Genomic DNA, 23,223 nt, shown 5'->3' with positions numbered 1-23,223 from the left:
GTGATCCTGCCATCAGCCCATGAAGTGTTACTCGGATGAGTAACCTGGAACTTAGGGTCAACTTTCCAGAGTCAACATGTAGTAGGCCAAGATTCAGTTCAGGGAGAGGTTCTCAAAGGGGAGGGCTCCTAAGCAGCAGCTTCTAAATCGTTCAGAAACTTGTTAGAAATTCAGATCCTTGAGCCCCACCCCAGACCTGGCAAACCGGAAATCTCTGGGGTGAGCCCCAGCAAGCCGTGTTGTAAGCACCCGGTGTTCACAAGTGCTGATGCATCTCGAGTGTGAGAACCACAAAGCTAAGGCCTGTGTGCTCCAGGCCACTACGCCCTCAAGCCAAGAGCACGGACACATGTGGCTCCGCCCTTTGTCACCAGGACTCTGCTCTGAGACACGCCCATCTTGTAACCTTTCTCTCTCCAGCATGGTCACACCTGTCCCTTCTGGAAAGCCCCCTCAGCTCCTCCTTTGCAAGTAGTTCCCTCCCTGCTTTCTCAGCCAGGCTGAGGGGAAAAGTGGGGAAAGTGGTGCGGTCCCCGACCACACTTGCCACACTTCCCACCTCCCATCACCACTCACCCCAAATTACAGCACCGGCACATCCCTGGCTGCCACACCCACTGATTTCTCCATCCTTTCTCCGTGTCACTGCTATGTGACGTTTCATGGTATTCCCTGCCCCCCCTGATGAAAGCCCCCCCCCCCAGCTCTCCCTCCCCCACGGCCGCTGTGTTTGGTTCTCCTCTGGAGGTTCCTCTTCGTTTCTCACTGAATGGTGGGACACCTCGGGCTCTCGGCCTACTTCACTGTGGCTCACTCCCGCCTCTGCACCCGGCCGCCCTTGAATTTTTTTTCTCGTTCACCCCCACGTCTTCAACTGCCATCTTATTCCAGCCAGGAACTTCCCTGAGCCCCTGACTTTTCCAGTGAGTTGTCTCACCCTCGCAAGTGGATGTCCAGTGGGAAATGGGCCCTTCTCATCCTCTGCAAGTGGCTCGTTGCTCTGCCGGGCCTCCAGGGCTCTTCCTGCCAAGGCGTAGAATGGGGGCGAGGGCCCACAGTTTCTGAAAAATAAGAGAAGTTTTGGGGCGCTTGGGTGGCTCAGTTGGTTAAGCGGCCGGCTTCGGTTCAGGTCATGATCTCGCGGTCCGTGAGTTCGAGCCCCTCATCGGGCTCTGTGTTGACAGAGCCTGGAGCCTGTTTCCCATTCTCTGACTCCTTCTCTCTGACCCTTCCCCATTCATGCTCTCTCTCTGTCTCAAAAAAGTAAAATAAACGTTAAAAAAAATTTTTTTTTTAATGAGAGAACTTTACCTCCTGGTGAATAAAATCATAAGGACATAAAGAACAAGGAGAGGAGACAGCTGAGGGACACGGTTTGGGGCTCCCCAGGGGACTGGGCGGAGTGAGAATGGCTCATCATCCCCTCAAGGTGTCTAGGCTGGAAGGGCACACCTCTGGCCCTGGAGGGGGACCAGCAACAAAGTCACAGTGCAGGGCAACAGGACAACACAATCACAAGGCAGAAAACAGTAACCAAAGAGGTGAGTAAGGATGAGAAATCTGAAGGGGCCACCACCGACTCCTCATGCTTTTGTGCGGAACTTGGGACATTTGGGGAGCAGCGCCAAGCTTGCTGGACTCTCATACCCCGTGTGACCGTTTCCTTCTCTGTCTCCTGCTGCAGACTGGCACCATGGCCCCTGTGTGTATGTGTGCCCGGCGGGGTGGTTCAGGGCAGAAAGGGTCGAGGACAGAGGGGAGGTGGCGGCTGACTTGAGGAGGGCTGCTATGCCACCCAGCGCTTCTCCCCGGAGGCTTTACTTGTCGTCGGACGTGGGGGGCTCCTGCCCGGCGCCCCGAAAGAACACAGCGCGCCGCAGCCAGTCAAGCCAGCGGGTGGGCGCTGCTACTTCGGAAAGGGCTCCCGGGGGGCAGTGAGGACCGGCCGGGGACAGACAGGGACGGTGTCCGGTGCGAGGGACGGGTGAGCCACGATTCGCTGGAAGAAGGGCTCGAACGCGCCAGCCGAGTCCCTGAAAGTGCTGCTTCCCGGTCGCGTCCGCGGCGGCTAGGAGCCGAGCCAGCCGTCTCCTAGCCTGACGCGCGGGAGGGCGGGCGGCGGGGAGCGCGGCCGTGGGGCGAGGCCGGAGGCGCGGCGGGTCCGCACGAGCCTTCCCTGACAGCCCACCGCGCGCCGCGGACGACGCTCGCCGGCGCCCGCGCGGCCCGAGCAGCCCGGGACCACCCTCGACGCAGCGACGCCCCCGCCCGCCAAGCGGGCGCCGCTCTCCCTTGGGACTCGCGCTCCGGCCGGGGAGGCGGGGCGGCCGCGCGGGCTCCACCAATCCACGGACGGCGTTCGAATTCGCGTCCCGGCATGGCCAATTGCGATCGCTCGAAGCGGGCGGGGGGCGGGGCAGGAGGCAGGGCCTGGCGGTCCAGCGGCGCGCGCCCCCCCCCCGCCGGCCAATGGGAGGGCCGGGCGCATTTGAAAACTCAGGCGGGCGGCGGGGCGAGTTTGCGCCTGCGCGGGGCGCGTGGGGCTGACGGCGGCCGGGGGCGCGAGCGGCGGCGGCGGCTACGGCGGCGGTGATGGGGAGCGGCGGTGGTGAGTGTGGGGCGCGGGCGGCGGGGGCGGCGGGGGCGGGGGGGCTCGGCGGGCTGACACGGAGCGGGGCGGCTCCAGCCCTTCGGCCCGGCGCGCGAGGCTTCCCGATGGCGCCCGCCCGGCGCGCGGTTTAAATGCCCGGCGCCGCCGCGGGGGCGGGTGGGCTTGGAGTGAACGCCCCGCGCGGGGCTCCGCACCTGTCGGGGGGCGGTGAGCGCGGCCGCCCCTTCGCTAGCTGTTACCGTGGCCGCTAAGCGAGTCCGCGTGCGACCTAGAGTCCCGGGGTCAGGAAGGTGTGGTGGTCACATCCAGGTGCTCGGTGGGCGCCGGTCGCCCCGCGGGTGCGTGGGGCCGTCGCAGCCCGTTAATTGCTGGTAGGTGACCCAGGGGCAGGGCTGGGCAGGGTAGGAAGGGCTGCGGAGGGGGTCTTGCAGGGGGGCAGCGGGTAGGAGACCAGGTGCCTGCCGGTGAGGGACTTCTTCCGTGTAGCCCTGTGTGCAAAGAGAAGCAGACGTGGGCAGGGGTCCGAGCGGCTTCCCTGAGCGTGAGATGCGCGAGAACCTCCTCAGCCTTGCTGCCTCTTTTCCCGCTGGCCAAGTTCCATGATTATCTGCTATTCACCATACGTGTTGATTGAATTTTGGAATGAATGGTGACGTCTGACGGAACTCAGCTACCATTATTCCCTTAATGTTGGGGAGTAGGCATGTGGCTGGTTCTTTTTGGGGGGGGGGGACAGTGACTGTCAGCCCGCTCCTTTCCAGCCCATCACCCAGACCATTGTGCCGTTTTTCTTCAGTCATCCACTGCAGGTGTGCCAAGTGTTTCTGTTACCCTACAAAGCGGAGAATAAGGAGGAGACCCCGAAACCTAACCATCCTGAGCCTCCCTGAAGATGTGCTCTTTCATATCCTGAAATGGCTCTCTGTGGGGGACATCCTCGCTGTCCGAGCTGTAAGTTGCAGGATGAAAATAGCGCCAGTCGCAGCTTGCTGGTGTCACTAACCTGCTGGTTATGCCATCAAGGCTCCCTGTTCTTAAATGTTGGGACAAAATTTTGGCTACAAAGAAGGGCAGAGGCCATCGGGTGATGTTGTTAACAGACGCTGTGGTCCCCACTGCAGGCAAGCAGCAAAGTGGAAACATAGCACACCAAGTTTCGGTTGTGTTTGCTGCAATGTTTATTTTAACAGTGAGATTTGTGGCAGTGAAATTCTCACCCCTCAAGAAATAAGATAGTATTAAAAAGAACACAAATATATTCTAGAGGACAAATCTCCCGTCACATGGAGCCCTGAAAGGGTCCCTGCGAGTTAGTTGACGGATGTTGGTGCAGCCTCATCCTGAGCGACTGAATCAAGGCCATACAGCAAATCTGTGGGAAAACTCCCAACAGGTACCTGTTTCTCGCACTCCCAAAGCCACTTCCATTGTGGTCGTAATATCCACGGGTGCTGAGTTTTCAATGGAAGTGGGAACCTAAATGCTTGAAATGCTCACCTGTGTTCAGAGCTCCCAGCCGGCCCGCTTCCTGCCTCTGTCCAGGGTGGTATTACGTTTTAATTTTTTTTTTTTTAATACCTGTTTATTCTGAAAGAGGGGAGAGAGAGTGTGTGTATGTACCTGGGGGAGGGGCAGAGAGAGAGAGGGAGAAAGAGAATCCCAAGCAGGCTCCACGCTCAGCGCAGAGCGTATGCAGGGCTCAAACTCACAACCCTGGGATCACTACCTGAGCTGATAAAAAGATTTGGACACTCAGCCACTCAGGTGACTTATCAGTCTTTTCCTAGAGCCTCTGGTGACTTCTAGGCTCCAGCCATGTTCCCATGAGCCAGGCCCGAGGCAGAAGACAGGCAGAGAAGCACAGAGCAAATGTCCATTTCCCTTTCTCCTGTTAGCATCGGTTTCCCTGACCCTTGCAGACACCCTTACGGGGGTATCACCCCCTCTTTCTCAGTGTTTGTACTCATTCCCCCTTCTAGTCCCACTGTGTCCCCCATTACTCCTTTACAGCCACAGAGAAACTTGTTTCTTCTACTCGAAGGGGGGACCTTTACCGCCGGGGTGGGGAGGAACACCCCATCTGTCTGTGTCCTGTCCTCAAGAGCTCCAGGAGCCGGGCCTCCGGGAGGACCCCTGATCAGCCCCCCACCCCGCTTGCTCCCCCTGTTTGCAGGTGCATTCTCACCTGAAGAACCTGGTGGACAGCCACGCCAGTGTGTGGGCGTGTGCCAGCTTCCAGGAGCTGTGGCCTTCTCCAAAGAACCTGAAGCTCTTTGAAAGGTATCTTTGCACCCTGAGAACAGCTCAGTTTTCCCCTGTCTTTGGGCCGCCCTGGCATGCCAGCCTGTGTCCCAGGGCCTGACGTGGGAAGGGTTTCCTTCTTGTTGTCGCCTTCGCCGGCGCCTCACCGCCCCCCTCCCACCCAGGGAGTGACTGAGGACTGTCAGCGTCACCCACCTAGTCACGCACAGCACAGTCATTGGCCATCTGTGCCACCAGCACAGCCTGACTCATTAGTTCCTGTCGTGCTTCTGAAGGGTCTCACTTGGGCTGGGACCAGTCTGCATGACTCAGCTACAGGTCACCTGCGTGTGGCAATTTCACCTAATGCTCTTTTGTTTTTTCTTCAAATCAAAACTGTGTGATTTAACTCCTACTGCATTTTGCTCCCTGGCTGATGCCATCGTCCTGCTGGAGTTGGGCCCCAGAGGGAGGGCAGAGCAGGCGTGAGCCCCTTGGCCTGTGGACCCCAGTGTGCCAGTGACCACAGCTGCCACTCAGGCGTGCCAGTGGTTCCGGTCAGGCCGCCGGAGACATAAGCCACATACTGTATGGTTCATCCATTTAAGTGTGCCACACGGTGGCTTTTCATACATTCAGAGTTGTGCAGCCGTCACCACTAACTTCAGAATGTTCTCGTTACCCCCAAACAAAGTCAAAATGAATAGGGGTGGACGTTAGTGGTGACTCCGTTCTCCCTGTATTCTCCTGCCCCTGGTGATCCCTAATATGCCTTCTTGTGTATGGATTTGTCTGTTGCAGACAGTTCGCGTAAGCAGAGTTGTGCAACATGTGGCCTTCTGTGGCTGACGACTTCTGCTTAGCATGTTTTTAAGGTCCATCCGTGTCACAGCCTGACGTGGATAATTGACATTCAACTGTATTACCTAAAAAGTTCTCAGTTAAAAATCAGATGTTCTACCTTCAAGTGGTGTGGTGGCACATAAGCCGTAAGGAATGAAATCAGGTGACATTTTATGTTTTCAATGGTCTAGGGCTGCCGAAAAGGGAAATTTTGAAGCCGCTGTGAAGCTGGGGATAGCCTACCTCTACAACGAAGGCCGTAAGTCCTTGCGGGGCCGGGGCTGACCTTGCCCCACTTGGCATTGGTATTTCACTCATTTTTTAAGTTTATTTTTTGATTTTGAGAGAGAGAGCATGGGGGAGGAGCAGAGAGAGAGAGAATCGCAAGCTGACTCCGCACTGTCAGCACAGAGCCCGAGGCGGGGCTGAAAGTCACGAACTTCGAGATCATGACCTGAACCCAAGTCAGTCACGTAGCCAGCTGAGCCACCCAGGCGCCCCAGCGTGGATGTTTTAGGATACGCATGAGCCCTTCCGAGGGTCAGCATTCCGTCATCACTCTTGCCACGTCTGGCAGTCTGCCTCGCCGTCTCCCCTTGGGAGCTTGTGCCCAGGGGTGCCCTGCTGTGGGGCCCGCTGATCAACTTTGATTCCATACGCTTTAATTATCTTAACAAACCTTGTTTTAACAAATGCTTTAGTCCCAGTCAGCAGAGACTCAGGATGGGGGCTACTCCAGCAAGCCAGCCTCCCCCAGCAGCCCCCCGCTCCGTCCCATTAACCCACTGCCCACGGGTAGATGCTGGCTCCTCTGCTTGGTCGCAGGTCCCTCGTGACACTCTGGGGCAGCAAAGCGTGCCTTACGCTACAAGGCATGAGTGACACAGTAGCCCAGGCTCCAGTGGAAGGCAGGTACAAGCAGGTCAGAGCCAGCCTGGTGCCCATCTCCTTCACCCCCATGGAGCAGGTGCTCCGTGGGAGAACCTGTGTGGCCCTCGCCTCTCCCAGTGCCTACCTCTTTGCTTAGCACACAGAACCAGCCTGCGGTCTGTCCAGTCCCTGCTCCCAAAGTGCATAAACATTTGGTGGTAGCCGCTATTTTTCTGTCTGTAAAACGTCTGGCATCTTGCTGAGAGGTAGCCCCTGTTGGGCTGGTTGACGGGGTCGTGACTGATAGAGACAATGGGCAGTCCTCCTCCAGGTCCCAGAGGTGCCCCTGCCCCACCCCCCTATCCCACAGTGACTCCCAGACCTAACTCACATACCATACACTTCCCCCATCTCAAGTCCAGTCTGGTGGGTTTTGGTGTATTTGCAGAGTTGTGCAGCCATCACCAACATCCAAATTTGGAACATTACCCCTAAAAGAAACACCATACCCTTTAGCTGAAGTCCAGGCTACTGCTCCCTGCAGGAGAGAGGGTGGGTGGGCATGTGACGCCTCTGTGGGGGCATCTTCCCAGACCTTCAGAACCCAGGCTTCCGGGAGGACCCCAGCCGGGGCAGGTGACCCACAGCGTAGAGAAGAAAAGGCGCGGGGTCCCCGTCTTGTGAGGCTCCGCTCTCCTTATGCACCAGCAGCTGGCGTGAGCTTTTATTTTATTTTTTAATGTTTATTTACTTTGGGGGGGGGGGGAGTGAGGGAGGGGCAGAGAGAGAGGGAGACACAGAATCTGAAGCAGGCTCCAGGCTCCGAGCTGTCAGCACAGAGCCTGATGTGGGGCTCGAACTGGGCTGAAATCAGACGCTTAACTGGCTGAGCCACCCAGGCGCCCCTGGCGTGAGCGTTTAGACTTCCAGAAAAGACCATGGAGAACGCTGTGCACCTGTGCTCCAGAGACACCCCTGGGTTAACACCTTGTCCATCTCCGCAGTTTCTGTGTCTGACGAAGCCCGTGCGGAAGTGAACGGCCTGAAGGCCTCTCGCTTCTTCAGTCTCGCCGAGCAACTGAATGCGGGCAGCACGCCCTTCATCTGGCTCTTCATCCGCCCTCCGTGGTCGGTGTCTGGAAGCTGCTGCAAGGCTGTGGTTCACGAGAGCCTCAGGGCAGAGTGCCAGCTGCAGGGAGTGAATCCCGTTGAGGAACACGCATGGGGCCCGCATGCCGGGCGGTCCGAGCCGCACCGGGTGAGTGGAGACGCTGGACGGTGGAAAGCCAGACACCCCGGACAGTGGAGGTGCAGAAAATTGAGAGTGTGGGCATGGGGGCAGGTTGCAGATGAGCCAGCGTGACAGGAAATCTCAGAGCTGGTACTCCCAGGGAGTCACGTGGGGGGTTGGGCTAGAAATGCAGGACCGAGGCTCCCGGAGGCCCGGAATCAGGGAGCGGTCCCTAGTGCGGCAGGGGTCACGAGAACGCGTAGATGGGGAAGGGTGGCCGGCTGGAAGTTCCTTTTCCGCTGGTGATCACGCTTCTCCCTCCTGTCGTCTCAGACTCACAGAGCATCCATACTGCACTGCCTGGGGAGAGTGCTGAGTCTCTTTGAGGTGAGTCGATTGGTCCGTCCACTTGGACCCTGTGCTGGGTGATGTGTCCCTGGCCCCAGTGAGCACACGGAGCCGTGGAGCACGGGCCCGCGCTTCCGTGCTGCTCACCCTTCTGGTGGTCGCACACAGCGAGGACCAGGAGGCGAGTGGGAAGCAGGAGAGGCTGTGCGGGGTGTGAACCCTGAGCCGGCAGCGCAGTGGAGCGGGCAGAGCACCTGAGTGCGCCGCGGGCAGCCCCTCCCGCTCTTCCCACGGGCCTCGTTGCACTTGAGGCTTTCTGTTAAAGCGGGGAGGGGCGCTGAGAGTGAGCAAGGACGGGGAGCAGCCCTGAGAAAGCCCCCAGCGTCCCTATCTGGGAGGCCTAGTGTGCAGGGCTGACCGGCCAGTGGCCCAGAGCAGAGCTAGGGCTCTGGGGCCCAGCCAGACGCAAATGTCATCTGGGAGGACACGGGGCCTGGGAGGCGGAGCTCGGAAGCTCGCTCTCCCGGTCATCGTCCAAGCGCACGTCTGTAGAGAGGTCGCTTCTACTCCCATTTAGTTAACTCGCTTTATTAAGTAAGAGCCACGGAGGTGGTTCCTGAGAGGTGGCGAGTAGGGTGACTCCGCAGAAGGGGTGAGAGGAGAGTGCACCGTGCTTGGGTTTGCTCCAGGATGCAGAGCGGAAGCAGCAGGCCCGGGACCTGTTTGAAGAGTCTGCTCGCCAGGGCTGTCTGGCCAGCTCGTATCTCCTGTGGGAACGTGACAGGAGGACGGACGTGAGTGGCCCCCGGGGCGGGGAGGGTGGTGTACCGATGGTGCAGGTTCTGCCGGAACGGGGTCCTTGGGCAACTCCCGGGGCACCAGGAGCCGCGGTCGGCAGGCCGCTCCCATAGCTGCTCCCAACGACCACGGTCGCTTGGGGGATGAGGGGCTGGGAAGAACACCGAGCTGTGGACCCCTGGGGGTGTCGGGAGGGACATGTAAGAGCCCCGTGGGTTGGTTCTGAGTTCTCCAGAGACAGCTGTATAAAAACATGGTGACTTTCTCCCGTTGACAGATGTCCGATCCTGGACGATGCCTCCACAGCTTCCGGAAACTCAGGGACTACGCTGCCAAAGGCTGCTGGGAAGCACAGGTGAGGCGGGAGCCCGCCTATCTAACTTCTTCTGCCTCCTCCCGTGGGGACCGGGGGGCCGATACCACCCGGGCTCCCATTTGTAGGCAGGAAGACTGACCCAGGGCCGGCCGCAGGCCTTATGGGAATTTAGCTCTGGGGTGTGCAGGGAGGAGAGCCTGGAAGGGTTTCCTTCATCTCTGCCCAGCACCCCGTCGCCTCCAAGCCCACTGCCCCTAAGCCGGCCGTCCGGCCTCTTCATTCTTAAGTGCAGGTGCACTCCGTCTGCTGGTAACATTCCTGTCCCTCCCCAAAGTTGTCCTGGAGGGGGGCTGTGGCGACAGATGGGAATCTTCTGGGAGCAGGTGGGTGTGTGGAACGTTCTCCTGTTCTTGTCGCTTGACCTGCTCACCGAGACATCAGTGTTAGAACCAGGACGTGGGGGATTTGCACTTGGTGTCCCCCAGATGCCCTCCTGTTGCAGCCGTAAAGAATTGTTGTTGAAGACAAATCAGAGGAAGTCCCCCTTGGCCAAGCAGGTAGAAACTCAGATTGTTGTCACCCCACCAACTGACTGCTGGAGAGCCATCTGCCCTTAAAAGGGAAGATATGATAAAGTGGTAGACGGCCCAGCCTGACGTGTGACAGAGCAGTGTAATGGCTACACCTGAGGCAGTCAGCGAATTCATAGTAAACGTGACAATGAGCCATGTGGTTTTCTTAGAAGCTCAAACTAATCAGTAAGAATAGTAGTATTCCAGTAAACGTTCAGAGGGTCTCCATACATTCCCAGAGAAGAGGAAATGGAAATAGCTGGTCAGGGGCACCTGGGGGGCTCAGTCGGTTAAGCATCTGACTTCAGCTCAGGTCATGATCTCATGGTTCGTGAATTTGAGCCCCGCGTCGGGCTCTGTGCTAACAATGTGGAGGTGGAGCCTGCATGGGATTCTCTCTCCCTGTCTCTCTCAAAAAAAAAAGAAAGAAAAGAAAAGAAACGGTCAGAACCCAGGAGTGTTTGACCACACATTCAAATGAGATTGTGGCTGCTCACGTTAACGAATGATAGGTGTATAGGTATCTTTTCTGTACACGTTGAGTGTATAGCTGCTAACTTCTGAAAATACGCATTTTTAACGGTAGCAGTTTTTGCCGGCAGAGGTGCACTAGAACAACATTCTCTTAGCTGGTGTGAAAATCGGTGCAGCCCTTTAAGAGAATACTTGGGCGGGAGAAGCAAGAGACTTTGGCACAGCCGCCCTGTGCAGGCAGGGCAAGCGCGACAATGGCTGCACAGAGATGTTCCACGAAGTAGTGAACACGCACCAGGAAGACACTCGAAACGCGCTTCCAGGCGTTTATGTCGCAAGGAGCCGTATTAATTGTTAGGTGAGCAAAGAGATAAAACGTGCGTGTGCTATGATCTGGAATGCGTGGACACAGTTACAAATGTGTAGGGACATCTGGAAGGAAAGTGTCTAGAAACGGTTGCTAGTTAGTCTCGGGCCTAGAGGGTGCCAGCGGGGCCTGTGCACAGCCGTGTCACCATAGCTTCATGAGAAGGGAAACTGAGGCACAGAGCGTTTTTCCCCAGTGTGCCTGCGATGTCACACAGATCCAGGTTTTAAAGCCAGGTCATCTGAAGGGCACCTGGCTGGCTCAGTTGGTTAAGCATCCAACTCTCGATTTCGGCTCAGGTCACGATCTCACAGTTGATGAGATGGGGCCCTGCGCTGGGCTCTGTGCTAACGGTGTGGAGCCTGCTTGGGATCCTCTCTGCCCTTCCCCTGAGTGCGCCTGCACGTGCTCGCTCACTCTCAAAATAAACTTTAAAAAAACACACACGAAAGCCGGATCACCTGAGCCTCCAACCAGCTTTGGCTGCTTTGCTGTGCTGACTCGGTGGTGCACATTTCGTCCCCTTTAAGACATGTTATCACGAGATACGCCATTTATTTCAAAAAGAATAGTCAAAACCTGAGGCGCGCTGTTTCCAGGGGGCTGAGGCGTCAGCACCGCTGTGCACCCACAATTCTCCCCCGGCAGCCTGAGGTTTCCTGCTCACACGCCTGTGTGTCCCACAGCTGTCGTTAGCCAAAGCCTGTGCGAACGGGGGCCAGCTCGGACTGGAGGGGAAGGTCACCGACGGGGTCGTGCGCCGGCTGTTCCAGGCCTCCCGTGCCGTCAGCAAGCAGCAGGTCTTCTCTGTGCAGAAGGGACTCAGCGACACGATGAGGTGAGGCCCTTGAGGGAGGGCGTCTGCTTGGGGTGCGGGCAGAGTGACCGCCGGGCACCCGGATGACGGAGCCGTCGTGTGGTGTGTGTGTGTGTGTGTGTGTGTGTGTGTGTGTGTGTGGTTTTGGTTTTCTAAAGCCAGCGATGCCTTAGTTATCCGGGCCTTTGAAGAGCAAACATCCCCCATGTCTGTGCTCCAGAGTTCCTTTTTAAGCCTCAGGATGTGTGAAAGCACGTTAAGTGTCGTTCTAAAGTGAGGGGATCCATATGCCCAGTTTTGGCCGCCAAACAACCACCTCAAGTGAGGATTGGTGTGGTGCAGGAGGGTCCGTGGCCGTCAAGTGTGACTTCTCGGGCAGTGTCCAGCCCTCGCACCCTGCCTCTTCCTGCAGCCCGCTCACCCCCAAGGTTTTTCACTCAGACGCAGAATATGCTAGGAAGTAAAGTGGAAAACGCAGACCATTTTTTAAGCCCGAACAAGATTTCAAATACACTTTGGATTTATAACGATGAGGCTCTGGCTACACTCCGGCAGATGATGCCCAGCTCATAATAATTGCTCAGTGGACATTTACATTTAAACCGACCAGGCCTCGGGGCACCTGGGGGGCTCCGACTCTTGGTTTCGGCTCAGGTCTTGATCTCACGGTGAGTCGGTTTCAGGCCCACACTGGGCTCTGTGCGGTCAGTGTGGAGCCTGCTTGGGATTCTCTCCCTCTCTCTGTGTTCCTCCCCCACTCACGCTGCCTCTGTCGCTCTCAGAATAAGCAAACTTCAAGAAAATAATTAAAATAAAAGGATCAGGCCTTGCTGGAGAGGCTTGATCTCCTGCACACAGCGCAGGGGTGGGTCGTCCTTTGCTGCTGCATCAAATGTCATCAAGCTGTCATGCTTTTGAACCCTGTGCCAGTGCTGGTGGCAGCGCCCTCCTCGCCCAGCTGTCCTTCCTTCTGTTAGGTGTGCACGGAGAACACCGTGTGCCCCTCCCTATCGGCCCTTTCTTGGGGCTGCTGCTCTTCTGTTTTTGGCGGGGGAGGGCGCACTTTATTCCTTACGAGGACTGATATATATATATATATACATATATATATGTATATATATACGCATATGTATATATATAATGTATATATATATATATATATATATACACACACACACATAGTTTTTAAATGAAATAGCAGTATCATTTCAGTCTTTGAGTTGAGCTTTTTATTTTCCTCTGTACCGGGCAACAGCCACCTTTGTTTTTACACTGAGGAATCATTGACGTGTCACGTGGTGTTTCAAATTTAGCCATTTTCGTTTTTTTTTTAATTTGTGTTTTTAAGTTTGTTTATTTGGGGAGAGATTGCATATGTGGGCAGAGAAAGAGGGAGAGAGAGAGAGAATCCCAAGCAGGCTCCGTGCCGTCAGCACAGATGCCCACACTGGTCTCCATCCCAGCAAACCGTGAGATCATGACTTGAGTTGGAATTAAGAGTCAGATGCTCAACGGACTGAGCCGCCCAGGTGCCCCAGATCTAGCCATTTTGAAGTGCACAATTTGCTCGGTTTGTTTTCGTAACTCAAATCGTTAATGTCGCTGAGTCGGGTAAGACAGCTTCCTCTCTGTTCCTGTAGTGGCTGGTCTAAGCCCCAAACACCTGGCGCTCAAGTGGTCTTCCTCGTCCTGGAGGAAACGCAGGTTCCTCTTCTTCCCCATTCTCTTCCACCACCTCGGCCCCACCCTTCCCTCCTCCCCTCTGCCTGTGACAGGTGCTTCTGCCTGGCACCTGGAACATTTGCCCAGAACCCACAGCTTCGTCTTCCTTTGCTCTCTCACGTCTGGTCCCTCTTTCCCCTCTGCTTAGAGACCCGGGTCTCCTCTCTTTTGTTCAGAAAGGCACTTATTCTACCGGGGTGTCCTTGCCGTGGCCCCCAGCCCTCCCACGTGATGTCTCTGGCCCTGGGTTTAGCCCCTCGAGGAGGACCCTGCATCTGTCAGCTCCGTCAGAGTTGCTGGGTGCCCGAGAACCTCTGCCAGGCTCCATGCATCCTCCCCCTTTAGCTTCTTGCCGGCTCTTTCCCCGCAGCAGAGGGTCGTGAGAAATGACCCCATGGGTGAGCTGCTCCTCGGGGAGAATGTGGGTTTGCAGGAGGGCCCCAGGTCTTGCTCCCTTCAAGCGACTTTTCCCCACTCCTGGGATCTTTGTCCGTCCCCACTCTACCAGGTGGACCCACCTTACCCCTGACCTGTGTCTGGGCTCATTCGGTACCTGGCAGTGGCTGTGGGAGAAAGCAGGGTACACAGATGTGTGAGCCCAGCTTCCTCCCAAGGACAAAGGTGGGAGACCTGGGGCCTGCCCCGCACCTGAGGCTGGGACAAGTTCCTGGGTCAACGGGCAATGCTGCGGAAGACCTGCTCACTCCCTCAGGACGGACGGGCCAGGCGAGAATGGGACGCTCACAAATGTGCGCCCGAGTTTCCAGGGCTGGTGCTCTCCCTGCAGGTACATCCTGATTGACTGGCTGGTGGAGGTCGCCACCATGAAGGACTTCACGAGCCTGTGCCTGCACCTGACTGTGGAGTGCGTGGACCGGTACCTGCGGAGGAGGCTCGTGCCTCGGTACAGGCTCCAGCTGCTGGGCATCGCCTGCATGGTCATCTGCACCCGGTACGGGGCCCCCGGGGCAGGGCCTGTGGGATGACACACGACAGGCTGGCCTTTCAGTGTCCCACCTCATTAGATGGGGGTCTTAATTTTAGGGAGTGCCCACACAGCATAGTTCTCCCACGTGGGGATGGCAGACTTGAACTTTGGTGAGCAGGACCCCAGAACTGGGCCTCGCTCTGGCAGGTTCAGGCTGGGCCCCTCCTCCCCTGGCTCCTGCGGATTACATGGCACCGAGGGACGGGCCCAGTGGGTTGCCCCGGGGTCCCGAGGTCAGGGAGAGACCACTTCGCGGCAGTCCAGTTCTCAAGCCTGTGTCGTCGGACACCTGCAACCGGTGGTCTCACGCCCCCAGCTGACCCCCACCACGTAGACAGGGCACCTCCTTACACAGCTGCCTGCACTCCGGCGGCTCGGACTCTTCCAATGGAACCATTTTCCGTTTCACCTAAACCTGCGGTCCTTCAGCCAGTACCTGTTAGCCCGCCTTTACCTTCAGAAGCGGTGTGGACAGTGATTGCACCACACATCGTGCGTGTCCTTGTTTCCGTACACCAGACACCCCCGCATGGCCTGCCGGTCCCCCTGGGCAGGGCTCTGCAGGCTGACCGTCCTGCTCTGTAGACCTTGGGGGGTGAGGCACAGGTGGCCACACGCGGCGGCGTGAACTCGAGACGCCAACTTCTCTTGCTTAGTGACCCAGAGACAAGGGCTCCAGGCCGATGCCGTTGGGGTAGTTTTCCCAGGTCACAAGGTCACAGAGAGCCCCAGCTCCCGTCTTACTCTCTGCCATCCCCCGTGACCCCTGAGGCCAGCGTGACCACTTGCAGCAATCTTGGTCACATGGCCGTGACGAGAGCTGGAGTTGTGGTCTGTAGACCAGCATGGCCTCGGGGCCGCCAGCAGGCAGCCACACGCCAACCTTCCCCCCACGCCCGACGTGCTCGGTGGACCCAGCGTCACCAGAGGTGGCTGAACAGACAGGCCCCACCTTCTCATGTTTGAGCAGGGTAATTACATCCTAGCAATCAGTCACCAAAATCCCGGACCACCGATGGGCCAGTGGCGAGATGTTTTTTAAGAAGATCCTAGAGGAGATGCCCCACCCCTGCTCAGGGCAGTGCCTGCCTCAGCCTCTCCCTGAGTGCTCCATGTGCCCAGCCCCCATCGGCCCCACTCCGGCCTCGTGCCTCGTGCACCTGCAGTCCCCACACCTCCCATCTCGCTCTGTCAAGCTGACGGCAAGTGGGCCGGCTGCAGGGCCCCCAGGACGGAGCGGCCACGGGCCCGGCCCTGCTCCCTTCCCGGCAGGTCACCGGACCGGCATGCTCCCTGCTCCCTGGTGCCGCTGCAGAGGAGAGAACAGGGTGGCTGGCTGACTAGGGACACCCAGGATTCCTGCGGCCAGACCCCGTGCTGAGCACAGACCTTCAGACACCCCGCAGCTCCGGCTGTGCCGGCTCACCTGCCTTCTGGGTCTAAACTGTTGTTTCTGCTCCGTAGAAGCTGCTGTCATCCTCAGGTCATTAAGAGGATCAACCGGGCAGGTCATTCGTGGGTGCCTTTCACAGAAACGCCTCCGTGCCTGGCAGCCCGGCCACTCCCACTGCCAGCCTTGGTCCCTCCTCCTCCGCAGACCCTTAGGCCAGGCCACACGACCTCTTCGGGTCCTCTCGCTCTTTGACCCCTCTGGCATTGGGGCCTCATGTGACCGTGGCCTGCAAGGATAGCAGACTCCGTGCTCAGACCCCTTCTTGACGTTCTAGGTTCATCAGCAGAGAGATCCTGACAATCCGAGAGGCAGTTTGGCTCACGGACAACACCTACAAGTATGAAGACCTGGTGAGGATGATGGGAGAGATCATCTCTGCCCTGGAAGGGAGGATTCGAGTAAGTGGCCGTTTGCCGTTTCCTTTTTTAGTTTTATGTATTTATTTTCTTTTATTATTTATTTGTTTTTTAATTTACATCCAAGTTAGCATGTAGTGCAACAATAATTTCAGGAGTAGCTTCCTTGATGCCCCTTCCCCATTTAGCCCGTCCCCCCCACACCCCCTCCAGTAACCCTGTTTGTTCTCCATATTTAAGAGTCTCTTCTCTTTTGTCCCCTCCCTGTTTTGATATTATTTTTGTTTCCTTTCCCTTAGGTTCATCTTTTTTGTCTCTTAAGTCCTCATATGAGTGAAGTCCTATGATTTTTGTCTTTCTCTGACTAATTTCGCTTAGCGTAATACTCTCCAGTTCCATCCACGTAGCTGCAAATGGCAAGATTTCCTTCCTTTTGATCGCCGAGTAATACTCCATTGTGTGTATATACCACATCATCTTTATCCATTCATCCATCGATGGACATTTGGGCTCTTTCCATACTTTGGCTATTGCTGATAGTGCTGCTATAAACATGGGGGTGCATGTGTCCCTTCGAAACAGCACACCTGTATCCCTTGGATAAATGCCTAGTAGTGCAGTTGCTGGGTCGTAGGGTAGTTCTATTTTTAGTTTTTTGAGAAAGCTCCATGCTGTTTTCCAGAGTGGTTACACCAGCTTGCATTCCCACCAACAGTGCAAAAGAGATTCTCTTTCTCCGCCTCCTCGCCAAACATCTGTTGTTGCCTGAGTTGTTAACGTGAGCCATTCTGACAGGTGTGAGGTGGTATCTCATTGTGGTTTTGATTTGTCTTTCCCTGATGATAAGCGATGTTGAGCATTTTTTCATATGTCGGTTGGCCATCGGGATGTCTTCTTTGGAGAAGTGTCTGTTCATATCCTTTGGCCATTTCTTCGCTGGATTATTTGTTTTTTGGGTGTTGAGTTTGATAAGTTCTGTATGGATTTTGGATATAAGCCCTTTATCTGATATGTCGTTTGCAAATACCTTCTCCCATTCTGTCGGTTGCCTTTGAGTTTTGCTGATTGTTCCTTCGCTGTGCAGCAGCTTTTTATTTTGATGAGGTCCCAGTAGTTCATTTTTGCTTTTGTTTCCCTTGCCTCCGGAGACGTGTTGAGTAAGAAGTTACTGTGGCCAAGGTCAAAGAGGTTTTTGCCTGCTTTCTCCTCGAGTATTTTAATGGCTTTCTGTCTTACATTTAGGTCTTTCATCCATTTTGAGTTTATTATTATTTTTTTTTATTTATTTTTTTTTTCAACGTTTATTTATTTTTGGGACAGAGAGAGACAGAGCATGAACGGGGGAGGGGCAGAGAGAGAGGGAGACACAGAATCGGAAACAGGCTTCAGGCTCTGAGCCATCAGCCCAGAGCCTGACGCGGGGCTCGAACTCACGGACCGCGAGATCGTGACCTGGCTGAAGTCGGACGCTTAACCGACTGCGCCACCCAGGCGCCCCATTTTGAGTTTATTTTTGTGTCTGGTATAAAAGTGGTCCAGGTTCGTTCTTCTGCCTGTCCAGTTTTCCCAGCACCACTTGCTAAAGAGACTGTCTTTATTCCATTGGATATTCTTTCCTGCTTTGTCAAAGATGAGTCAGCCCTATGCTTTTTCCTTTTAAATCAGAGTTGAAGTCAGGGGAGGGGACAGGAGGAATCAAGGGCCCCTCCATGGCATTGAGCTTCCTGCTCTGGAAAGTCCTCCTGGATCCACAGGGCAAGAGGCGAGGGCTACAGCTCATCACCGCCACACCCTGGTGTCCAGTGTGAACACGGTGGGGCCAGCCACCATGATCACGTGCCAAAACCCCACTAGACCCCACCTCCTGGTCCCGTCCAGGTCCCCACTGTGGTTGATTACAAGGATGTCCTGCTGACGCTGGTCCCTGAGGCTCCAAGAACCCAGCATCTGTGTGGCTTCCTGTGTGAGCTGTCCCTGCTGCACACCAGCCTGGCCACCTATGCTCCGGCCTGTCTGGCCGCGGCCGCCCTGCTGCTCGCGCGGCTGACCCACGGACAGAGTAAGGAGCCTGCCCTCCTGTCTGCTCTTCAGCAGGAGCCAACCAGGGACTGGGGATTCCAGAAGGCGGGACACGATTCTCACAATGGAGAGGGAGAACAGGCATTGCCGTCTTTCCTGGAGGAGACACCAGAATGGACTAAAAGCCATTCTGTGGGGGTGCAATTAAGAGATGTTCTAGCTTAAGTATCTCCCACACTGTTGACAGTGAGCACGCAGGCTCTGTTTGTGGAGCGTTTTTAACACTGAGCTCCAGAAAACTCCACACACAACCACTGGGGCAGTGGGACGTGAGGGGCCGTCAGAACACCCCCCCCCCCCCATTCCTGCTTTCCTCTCCAGCACAGCCCTGGACCACAAGGTTGTGGGACATCACCGGGTTCTCTTGTGAAGACCTCATACCCTGTGTCTTGAGCCTTCATCAGAAGTGGTGAGTCTGGGCGCCCGGCTGGCTCCATCAGTAGAGCATGTGACTCAGGCTTGTGAGTTCAAGCCCCATGCTATATGTGGAGCCTACTTCATTTAAAAAAGAATTTTTTTTTTAAGTGAAAGGAAATGAGTCCCCCACGCAGCTGCCATAGAGGGTGTGTCCTCAGGGATCAGGGGGGAATTCACTCGTGTGCGGGCCCACACACAGACCTTCTGCAGCGTGCTGCCTGTCTCAGAGTTGACATTTAAGAGCGCCAGGCCAGCCGTGTTGCCCGTTTCCACAGTGATAACACTTGATGTGCGTGCAACAACTCCCAGCCCGAGCCTCACTCCACAGGTGGCAGACGGGCAGGGGAACATCGGGGCCCGCCGCCTGACCCCTGATAGTGTTAGCGTGGGACACGGTGTCATCTCGCTCAGGAGTCGGCCGGCCGCGATCGCCCCGTGCCGTGGCCCTGCTCCCCCTCTGCTCTGGTCCCCGCTCCTGACACGTGCTTATCTGCCCAAACCCGCGGCAACCTCCTCCCTCTGCCAGGCCGCACTCAGTGCCCTCTTCCCTGCATGCAGGCCTGGGGCGCTCCTGCTTTCTGCCTGTCCTCGGACACCTCTGGGATCCAGAACATCTAGACCCCAACCTCTGACCTGAGCCCCGGTTCCCCCGCCGGCTTGTCCGGGCCAGACACCCCCTTCCCTGGGGCTACTGCTCCTCATAGACGGTGCTTGCTGCTGGTCCCCGCTCCAGCTGTGAGTCCAGCCGTGAGGAGCCTGGCAGCATCTCCTGGGGCTGGCGTGTCCTTCATGAGTTTTCTCTTGTGCCCGCTCATAGCTGATGGGCGGGGAGCACGGGTGAAGGTCGAGGGGTCAGCGTGTGTGTCTGACCCCACAGCCGCTCACACTAGGGGCACAAACCATGCTGACCTGATACTGCCTCCCAAAAGTTGTTAGGCTATTCCCCTCCCGAGTTTTTTATTTCCCCGCCAGATAAGTTGGGAACAGTTATTTACAAACTAAACTTTTTTTTTTAATTTTTTTTTTTCAACATTTATTTTTGGGACAGAGAGAGACAGAGCATGAACGGGGGAGGGGCAGAGAGAGAGGGAGACAGAATCGGAAACAGGCTCCAGGCTCTGAGCCATCAGCCCAGAGCCCGACGTGGGGCTCGAACTCACAGACCGCGAGATCGTGACCTGGCTGAAGTCGGACGCTTAACCGACTGCGCCACCCAGGCGCCCCATTTAATTTTTTTTTTCCAACATTTTTTTAATTTTTTTTTAAAATGTTTTTATTTATTTTTGAGACAGAGAGAGCATGAGCAGGGAAGGGGCAGAGAGAGAGGGAGACACAGAATCTGAAGCAGGCTCCAGGCTCTGAGCTGTCAGCACAGAGCCTGACACGGGGCTCGAACTCCCAGACTGTGAGATCATCACCTGAGCTGAAGTCGGACACTTAACCAACTGAGCCACCCAGGCGCTCCACAAACTAAACTTTTTTAAGTGTGCGATTTGTGTTCAGAGTTGTGTGACTATCACTACATCAATTTTAGAACATCGCCTCCTCCTTCGGAGAAACCCTGCACTCCTCAGCAGTCACGCCCGTGCTGCCCATCCGTCCCATCCCTCCACAACCCCGCAGCCACTCCCCTGCTTTCTGTCTCTGTGGGTTCGCCTGTTCTGGACATTTCAGACATTTCCCAGAAATGAAATTATACATCACATGGCCCCTTGTGGCCAGCTTGTCACCTATGTAATGTTCCTCTAGAATCACATTCTGCTGCATGGACGGACCACATCGGGGTTTCCACCCCTTTGGCTGCTGCGAATAACGCTGCTGGGAGCGGAATTGCTGGGTCATGAGTCACTGCACGCTTACCTGTTTGTGCAGCCACAGGGTGCCCCATCTGCCCTCCAGGCATGCCCCAGAGCCCTGCATGTGGCCCCGCTGTCCCTCACGTGTCCCTCTGTTTGCAGCTTCCACGACGACGCCCCCAAGGACTACAGGCAAGTCTCTCTGACCGCCGTGAAGCAGCGATTCGAGGACAAGCGCTACGAAGAGATCAGCCGGGAAGAGGTGCTCCCGCCCCCACCTCCCACCCCCAGACGCTTGCCCCCGGGGCCTCATCCGTCTAACCCTGGCCTTGTTTCAGGTGCTGAGCTACGGGCAGCTGTGCGCAGCTCTGGGCGTGAAGCAAGGCAGCCCGGAGCCCACGTCCTTCCTCAGTGCGGGGGACATTCACGCCTTCCTCAGCTCTCCGTCGGGAAGAAGAACCAAGCGGTGAGTGAACCCCGTCCTGCAACAGCGCAACGCAGCGTCGGCTCCTGCGCACTGGGCCTGGCTTCCCTTGTGACCGCTGCAGCTGCCTGAGGGGTTCCATTCCCCCCTTTTAGGCAGGGGGCTCCTGAGGCGTAGCAAGGAGAAGCAGCAGGTCCCGCAAAAAATGCAGCCAGGCCCGATCCTGCCCACCTGCCACTCCATCTTCTCCCTCCGGAGCAGCTCTCTCTCTTGCTTCTTGCTTTAACATGGCTCCCGCTCAGGGAGGAAGGTCTTGAGCCAGGGTGGACCCAGCTCAGCCTGTGGCCCCGCCACTTGTCAGATGTGTGCCGGCCACCCTGTCCCACAGCACTGCTGTCACTCTTGACCCCGCAGCTGCTGCCTGGTTACTGTCCTGGGCGCTTCCCTGGCTCCCTCCATCTCTACCCTCGTGTCACGAGCATGTCCACACGTGTCCCCCGCGTCCATGTCCTGGCTGTACCACCTGGGATAAGTTGCCCTGCCCACTTACCCACCCGAGGAACTCCCGGTGATCCTGCAAGTCCCGTTGTGCTGACCGTCACGGTGCTGCCGGCCCCGCCTCTCTGACCCTTTGACGTGAGCTTCCTGAGGGCAGGCAGCCGGGAAGCTGTGTCGTCCTGTCGTCCCTGTGCACCGCCCGCTGGGCCAGGGCAGGCTCCCACGCTGCGGCCCACCGTGACCCGGCCCCTGGCTCTCCTACCTTGCAGGAAGCGGGAGAACAGCCTCCAGGAGGACAGGGGCAGCTTCGTCACCACGCCCACCGCGGAGCTGTCCAGCCAGGAGGAGGTGCTGCTGGGTAGCTTCCTGGACTGGAGCCTGGACTACTGCTCAGGCTACGAGGGTGACCAGGAGAGCGAGGGCGAGAAGGACGGTGACGGTGAGTGCCTCAGGCTCCAGGGGTGGGGGTCTCACGCCAGACCCCTGCCTCGCCTGCAGGACAGCGCGTCTGCACACAGGCAGGCGTGAGGCAGCAGAGCCCCTAGAACAGCACAGCAGGGCCAGGGTGGGGCGGGCATCCTCTCAGCCCTTGGGGAGGAGAGATGACCTTTGTCCAGCCCCAGCCAGGCCCGTGTTGATGGAAGGACCTCACCAGGGCAGGGGAAGAGGAAGAGACCTTGCCTGGAACCCACATAACATTGTGTGACGTGTGCCGGCCACCGCCCTTTTGGCCTCTGTGCCTTGTGCACGTCTGCAGGGCCACCTGTGGGAGGCTCCATCCCTGTGTTTTGGGGCAGCTAAACACAGAGGAACCCTAGGTCTGGCCGTTTCTGCTGACTTTCCGGTTGCTTGCTCTTGTGCCCACTGGGGATTAAGTAGATTCTTGATGATCAGTTTATTGTCACTTCCTACCGTCCCCCACGTCACCGTGAGAGGCCCCCTCCACCTCCTGCCCAAAGGAGAGCGGTATGGGGGGCTGTGCAGCGAGGTCCAGACACGGGCCCCTGGGGGTCCTGACTGGACAGGGGGTACTCAGTGCTCAGCGCCTCACCTCTCTCCCCACGTCTCCCACAGTGACGGCACCCAGCGGCGTCCTCGACGTCACCGTGGTCTATCTAAACCCAGAACAGCACTGCTGCCAGGAATCAAGCGACGAGGAGGCCTGCCCGGAGGCCGGTGGTCGCCAGGATGTGCGCGCCTATGTACCGGGCACCCAGACACCTCCGAGCCCGGGGCCCCAGCCTCTGCTCCACGGCAGGAGGGAGCCAGGCAAGGACAGTGTGACCTCGGGGTACTCCTCCATCTGCAGCGCGAGTCCCACAGACTCGGTGGACGGGGTCTCGGGGGCCTCCCCCCGGTCTACCTCAGTGCCTTCCCCGGACAGTGACTCAGGCACACAGCCTTGCCGCCAGCACGCCAAGAAGCCATGTTTACAGTGTCACTCTCTAAGCCCCCTGGAGAGCAGCACCCCCCAGCAACAGGTAAAGAGGAAAAACCTATCTGCCCACAGCGAGGAGGAGGAAGAGGAGGATGAGGACGAGGAGAGGGGCCTGAGCCCTGCTTGCTGAGGCCATGAGTGCCCGCACTTGCTGCGGGCAACGTTTGCTTGGGTGGGGGGGGGGGGGGGGCTGCCACTGCACTAGGGAGCCTGGGGGCTCCGGAGGCGGACACCGTGTGCACCCTGGTGGCTCTCACACAGGGAACTGAGAGAACGCGGGATGTGAAGTTTCCTTCTCCGGGACAGCCCAACGTGAACCGTCAGAACGTCTTAAGTCAGAACAGAAACTCCGATGCTTCCCTTTGGAAAGTTTAGCCTCAAAGCAATCATGCCATGCCCTGTGAAGCCCATTTCTCTGTCCCCTCTTGTGTCTGTCCTCTCTCTGGGGAACTTGAGCCCATGTCTGATGTCCCCAGCCCCACTGAGCCCCATCCCGGGAACTGACAGCTTTCACCATTGAGAACACATGTGAGCAGGTGGCCTGGCACAGCTCACCCCCCGCAT

At 57.1% G+C, this 23,223-nt stretch overlaps 1 protein-coding gene and 1 long non-coding RNA gene across 3 annotated transcripts in view; one reads left to right on the top strand and one right to left on the bottom strand.

The window, feature by feature from the left end:
- Positions 1-2,196, bottom strand: part of LOC125154318 (uncharacterized) — a 33,396-nt gene extending 31,200 nt beyond the window's left edge. For both annotated transcript variants that reach the window (XR_007147756.1, XR_007147755.1), the window contains exons 1-2: positions 1,648-2,196; positions 938-1,061 (exon numbers count right to left, since the gene is read on the bottom strand). This is a non-coding gene — a long non-coding RNA (uncharacterized LOC125154318). The remainder of the gene's footprint in view (positions 1-937; positions 1,062-1,647) is intronic.
- A 365-nt stretch (positions 2,197-2,561) lies between these two features.
- CCNF (cyclin F) lies at positions 2,562-22,814 on the top strand. The gene is made up of 17 exons (XM_047839369.1): positions 2,562-2,608; positions 3,408-3,562; positions 4,785-4,891; positions 5,887-5,954; positions 7,570-7,823; positions 8,130-8,183; positions 8,834-8,938; positions 9,220-9,297; positions 11,358-11,509; positions 13,998-14,162; positions 15,926-16,049; positions 17,886-18,066; positions 18,408-18,495; positions 20,462-20,561; positions 20,638-20,765; positions 21,491-21,660; positions 22,296-22,814. Exons 1-17 carry the CDS (start codon positions 2,593-2,595, stop codon positions 22,787-22,789), a joined length of 2,439 nt encoding a protein of 812 aa, XP_047695325.1. The 5' UTR covers positions 2,562-2,592; the 3' UTR covers positions 22,790-22,814.
- Positions 22,815-23,223: the final 409 nt, after the last annotated feature.

Source organism: Prionailurus viverrinus, chromosome E3 (assembly GCF_022837055.1).
Source record: "Prionailurus viverrinus isolate Anna chromosome E3, UM_Priviv_1.0, whole genome shotgun sequence".
NCBI classification, from domain to species: Eukaryota; Metazoa; Chordata; class Mammalia; order Carnivora; family Felidae; genus Prionailurus; species Prionailurus viverrinus.
This window is presented reverse-complemented; position numbering and strand designations above follow the sequence as displayed.

Coding starts and splice junctions, on each gene's coding strand:
- CCNF (XM_047839369.1), top strand. Junction 7,824..8,129: donor GGCGGTCCGAGCCGCACCGG/GTGAGTGGAGAC, acceptor CTGTCGTCTCAG/ACTCACAGAGCATCCATACT. Junction 21,661..22,295: donor GGGCGAGAAGGACGGTGACG/GTGAGTGCCTCA, acceptor CGTCTCCCACAG/TGACGGCACCCAGCGGCGTC.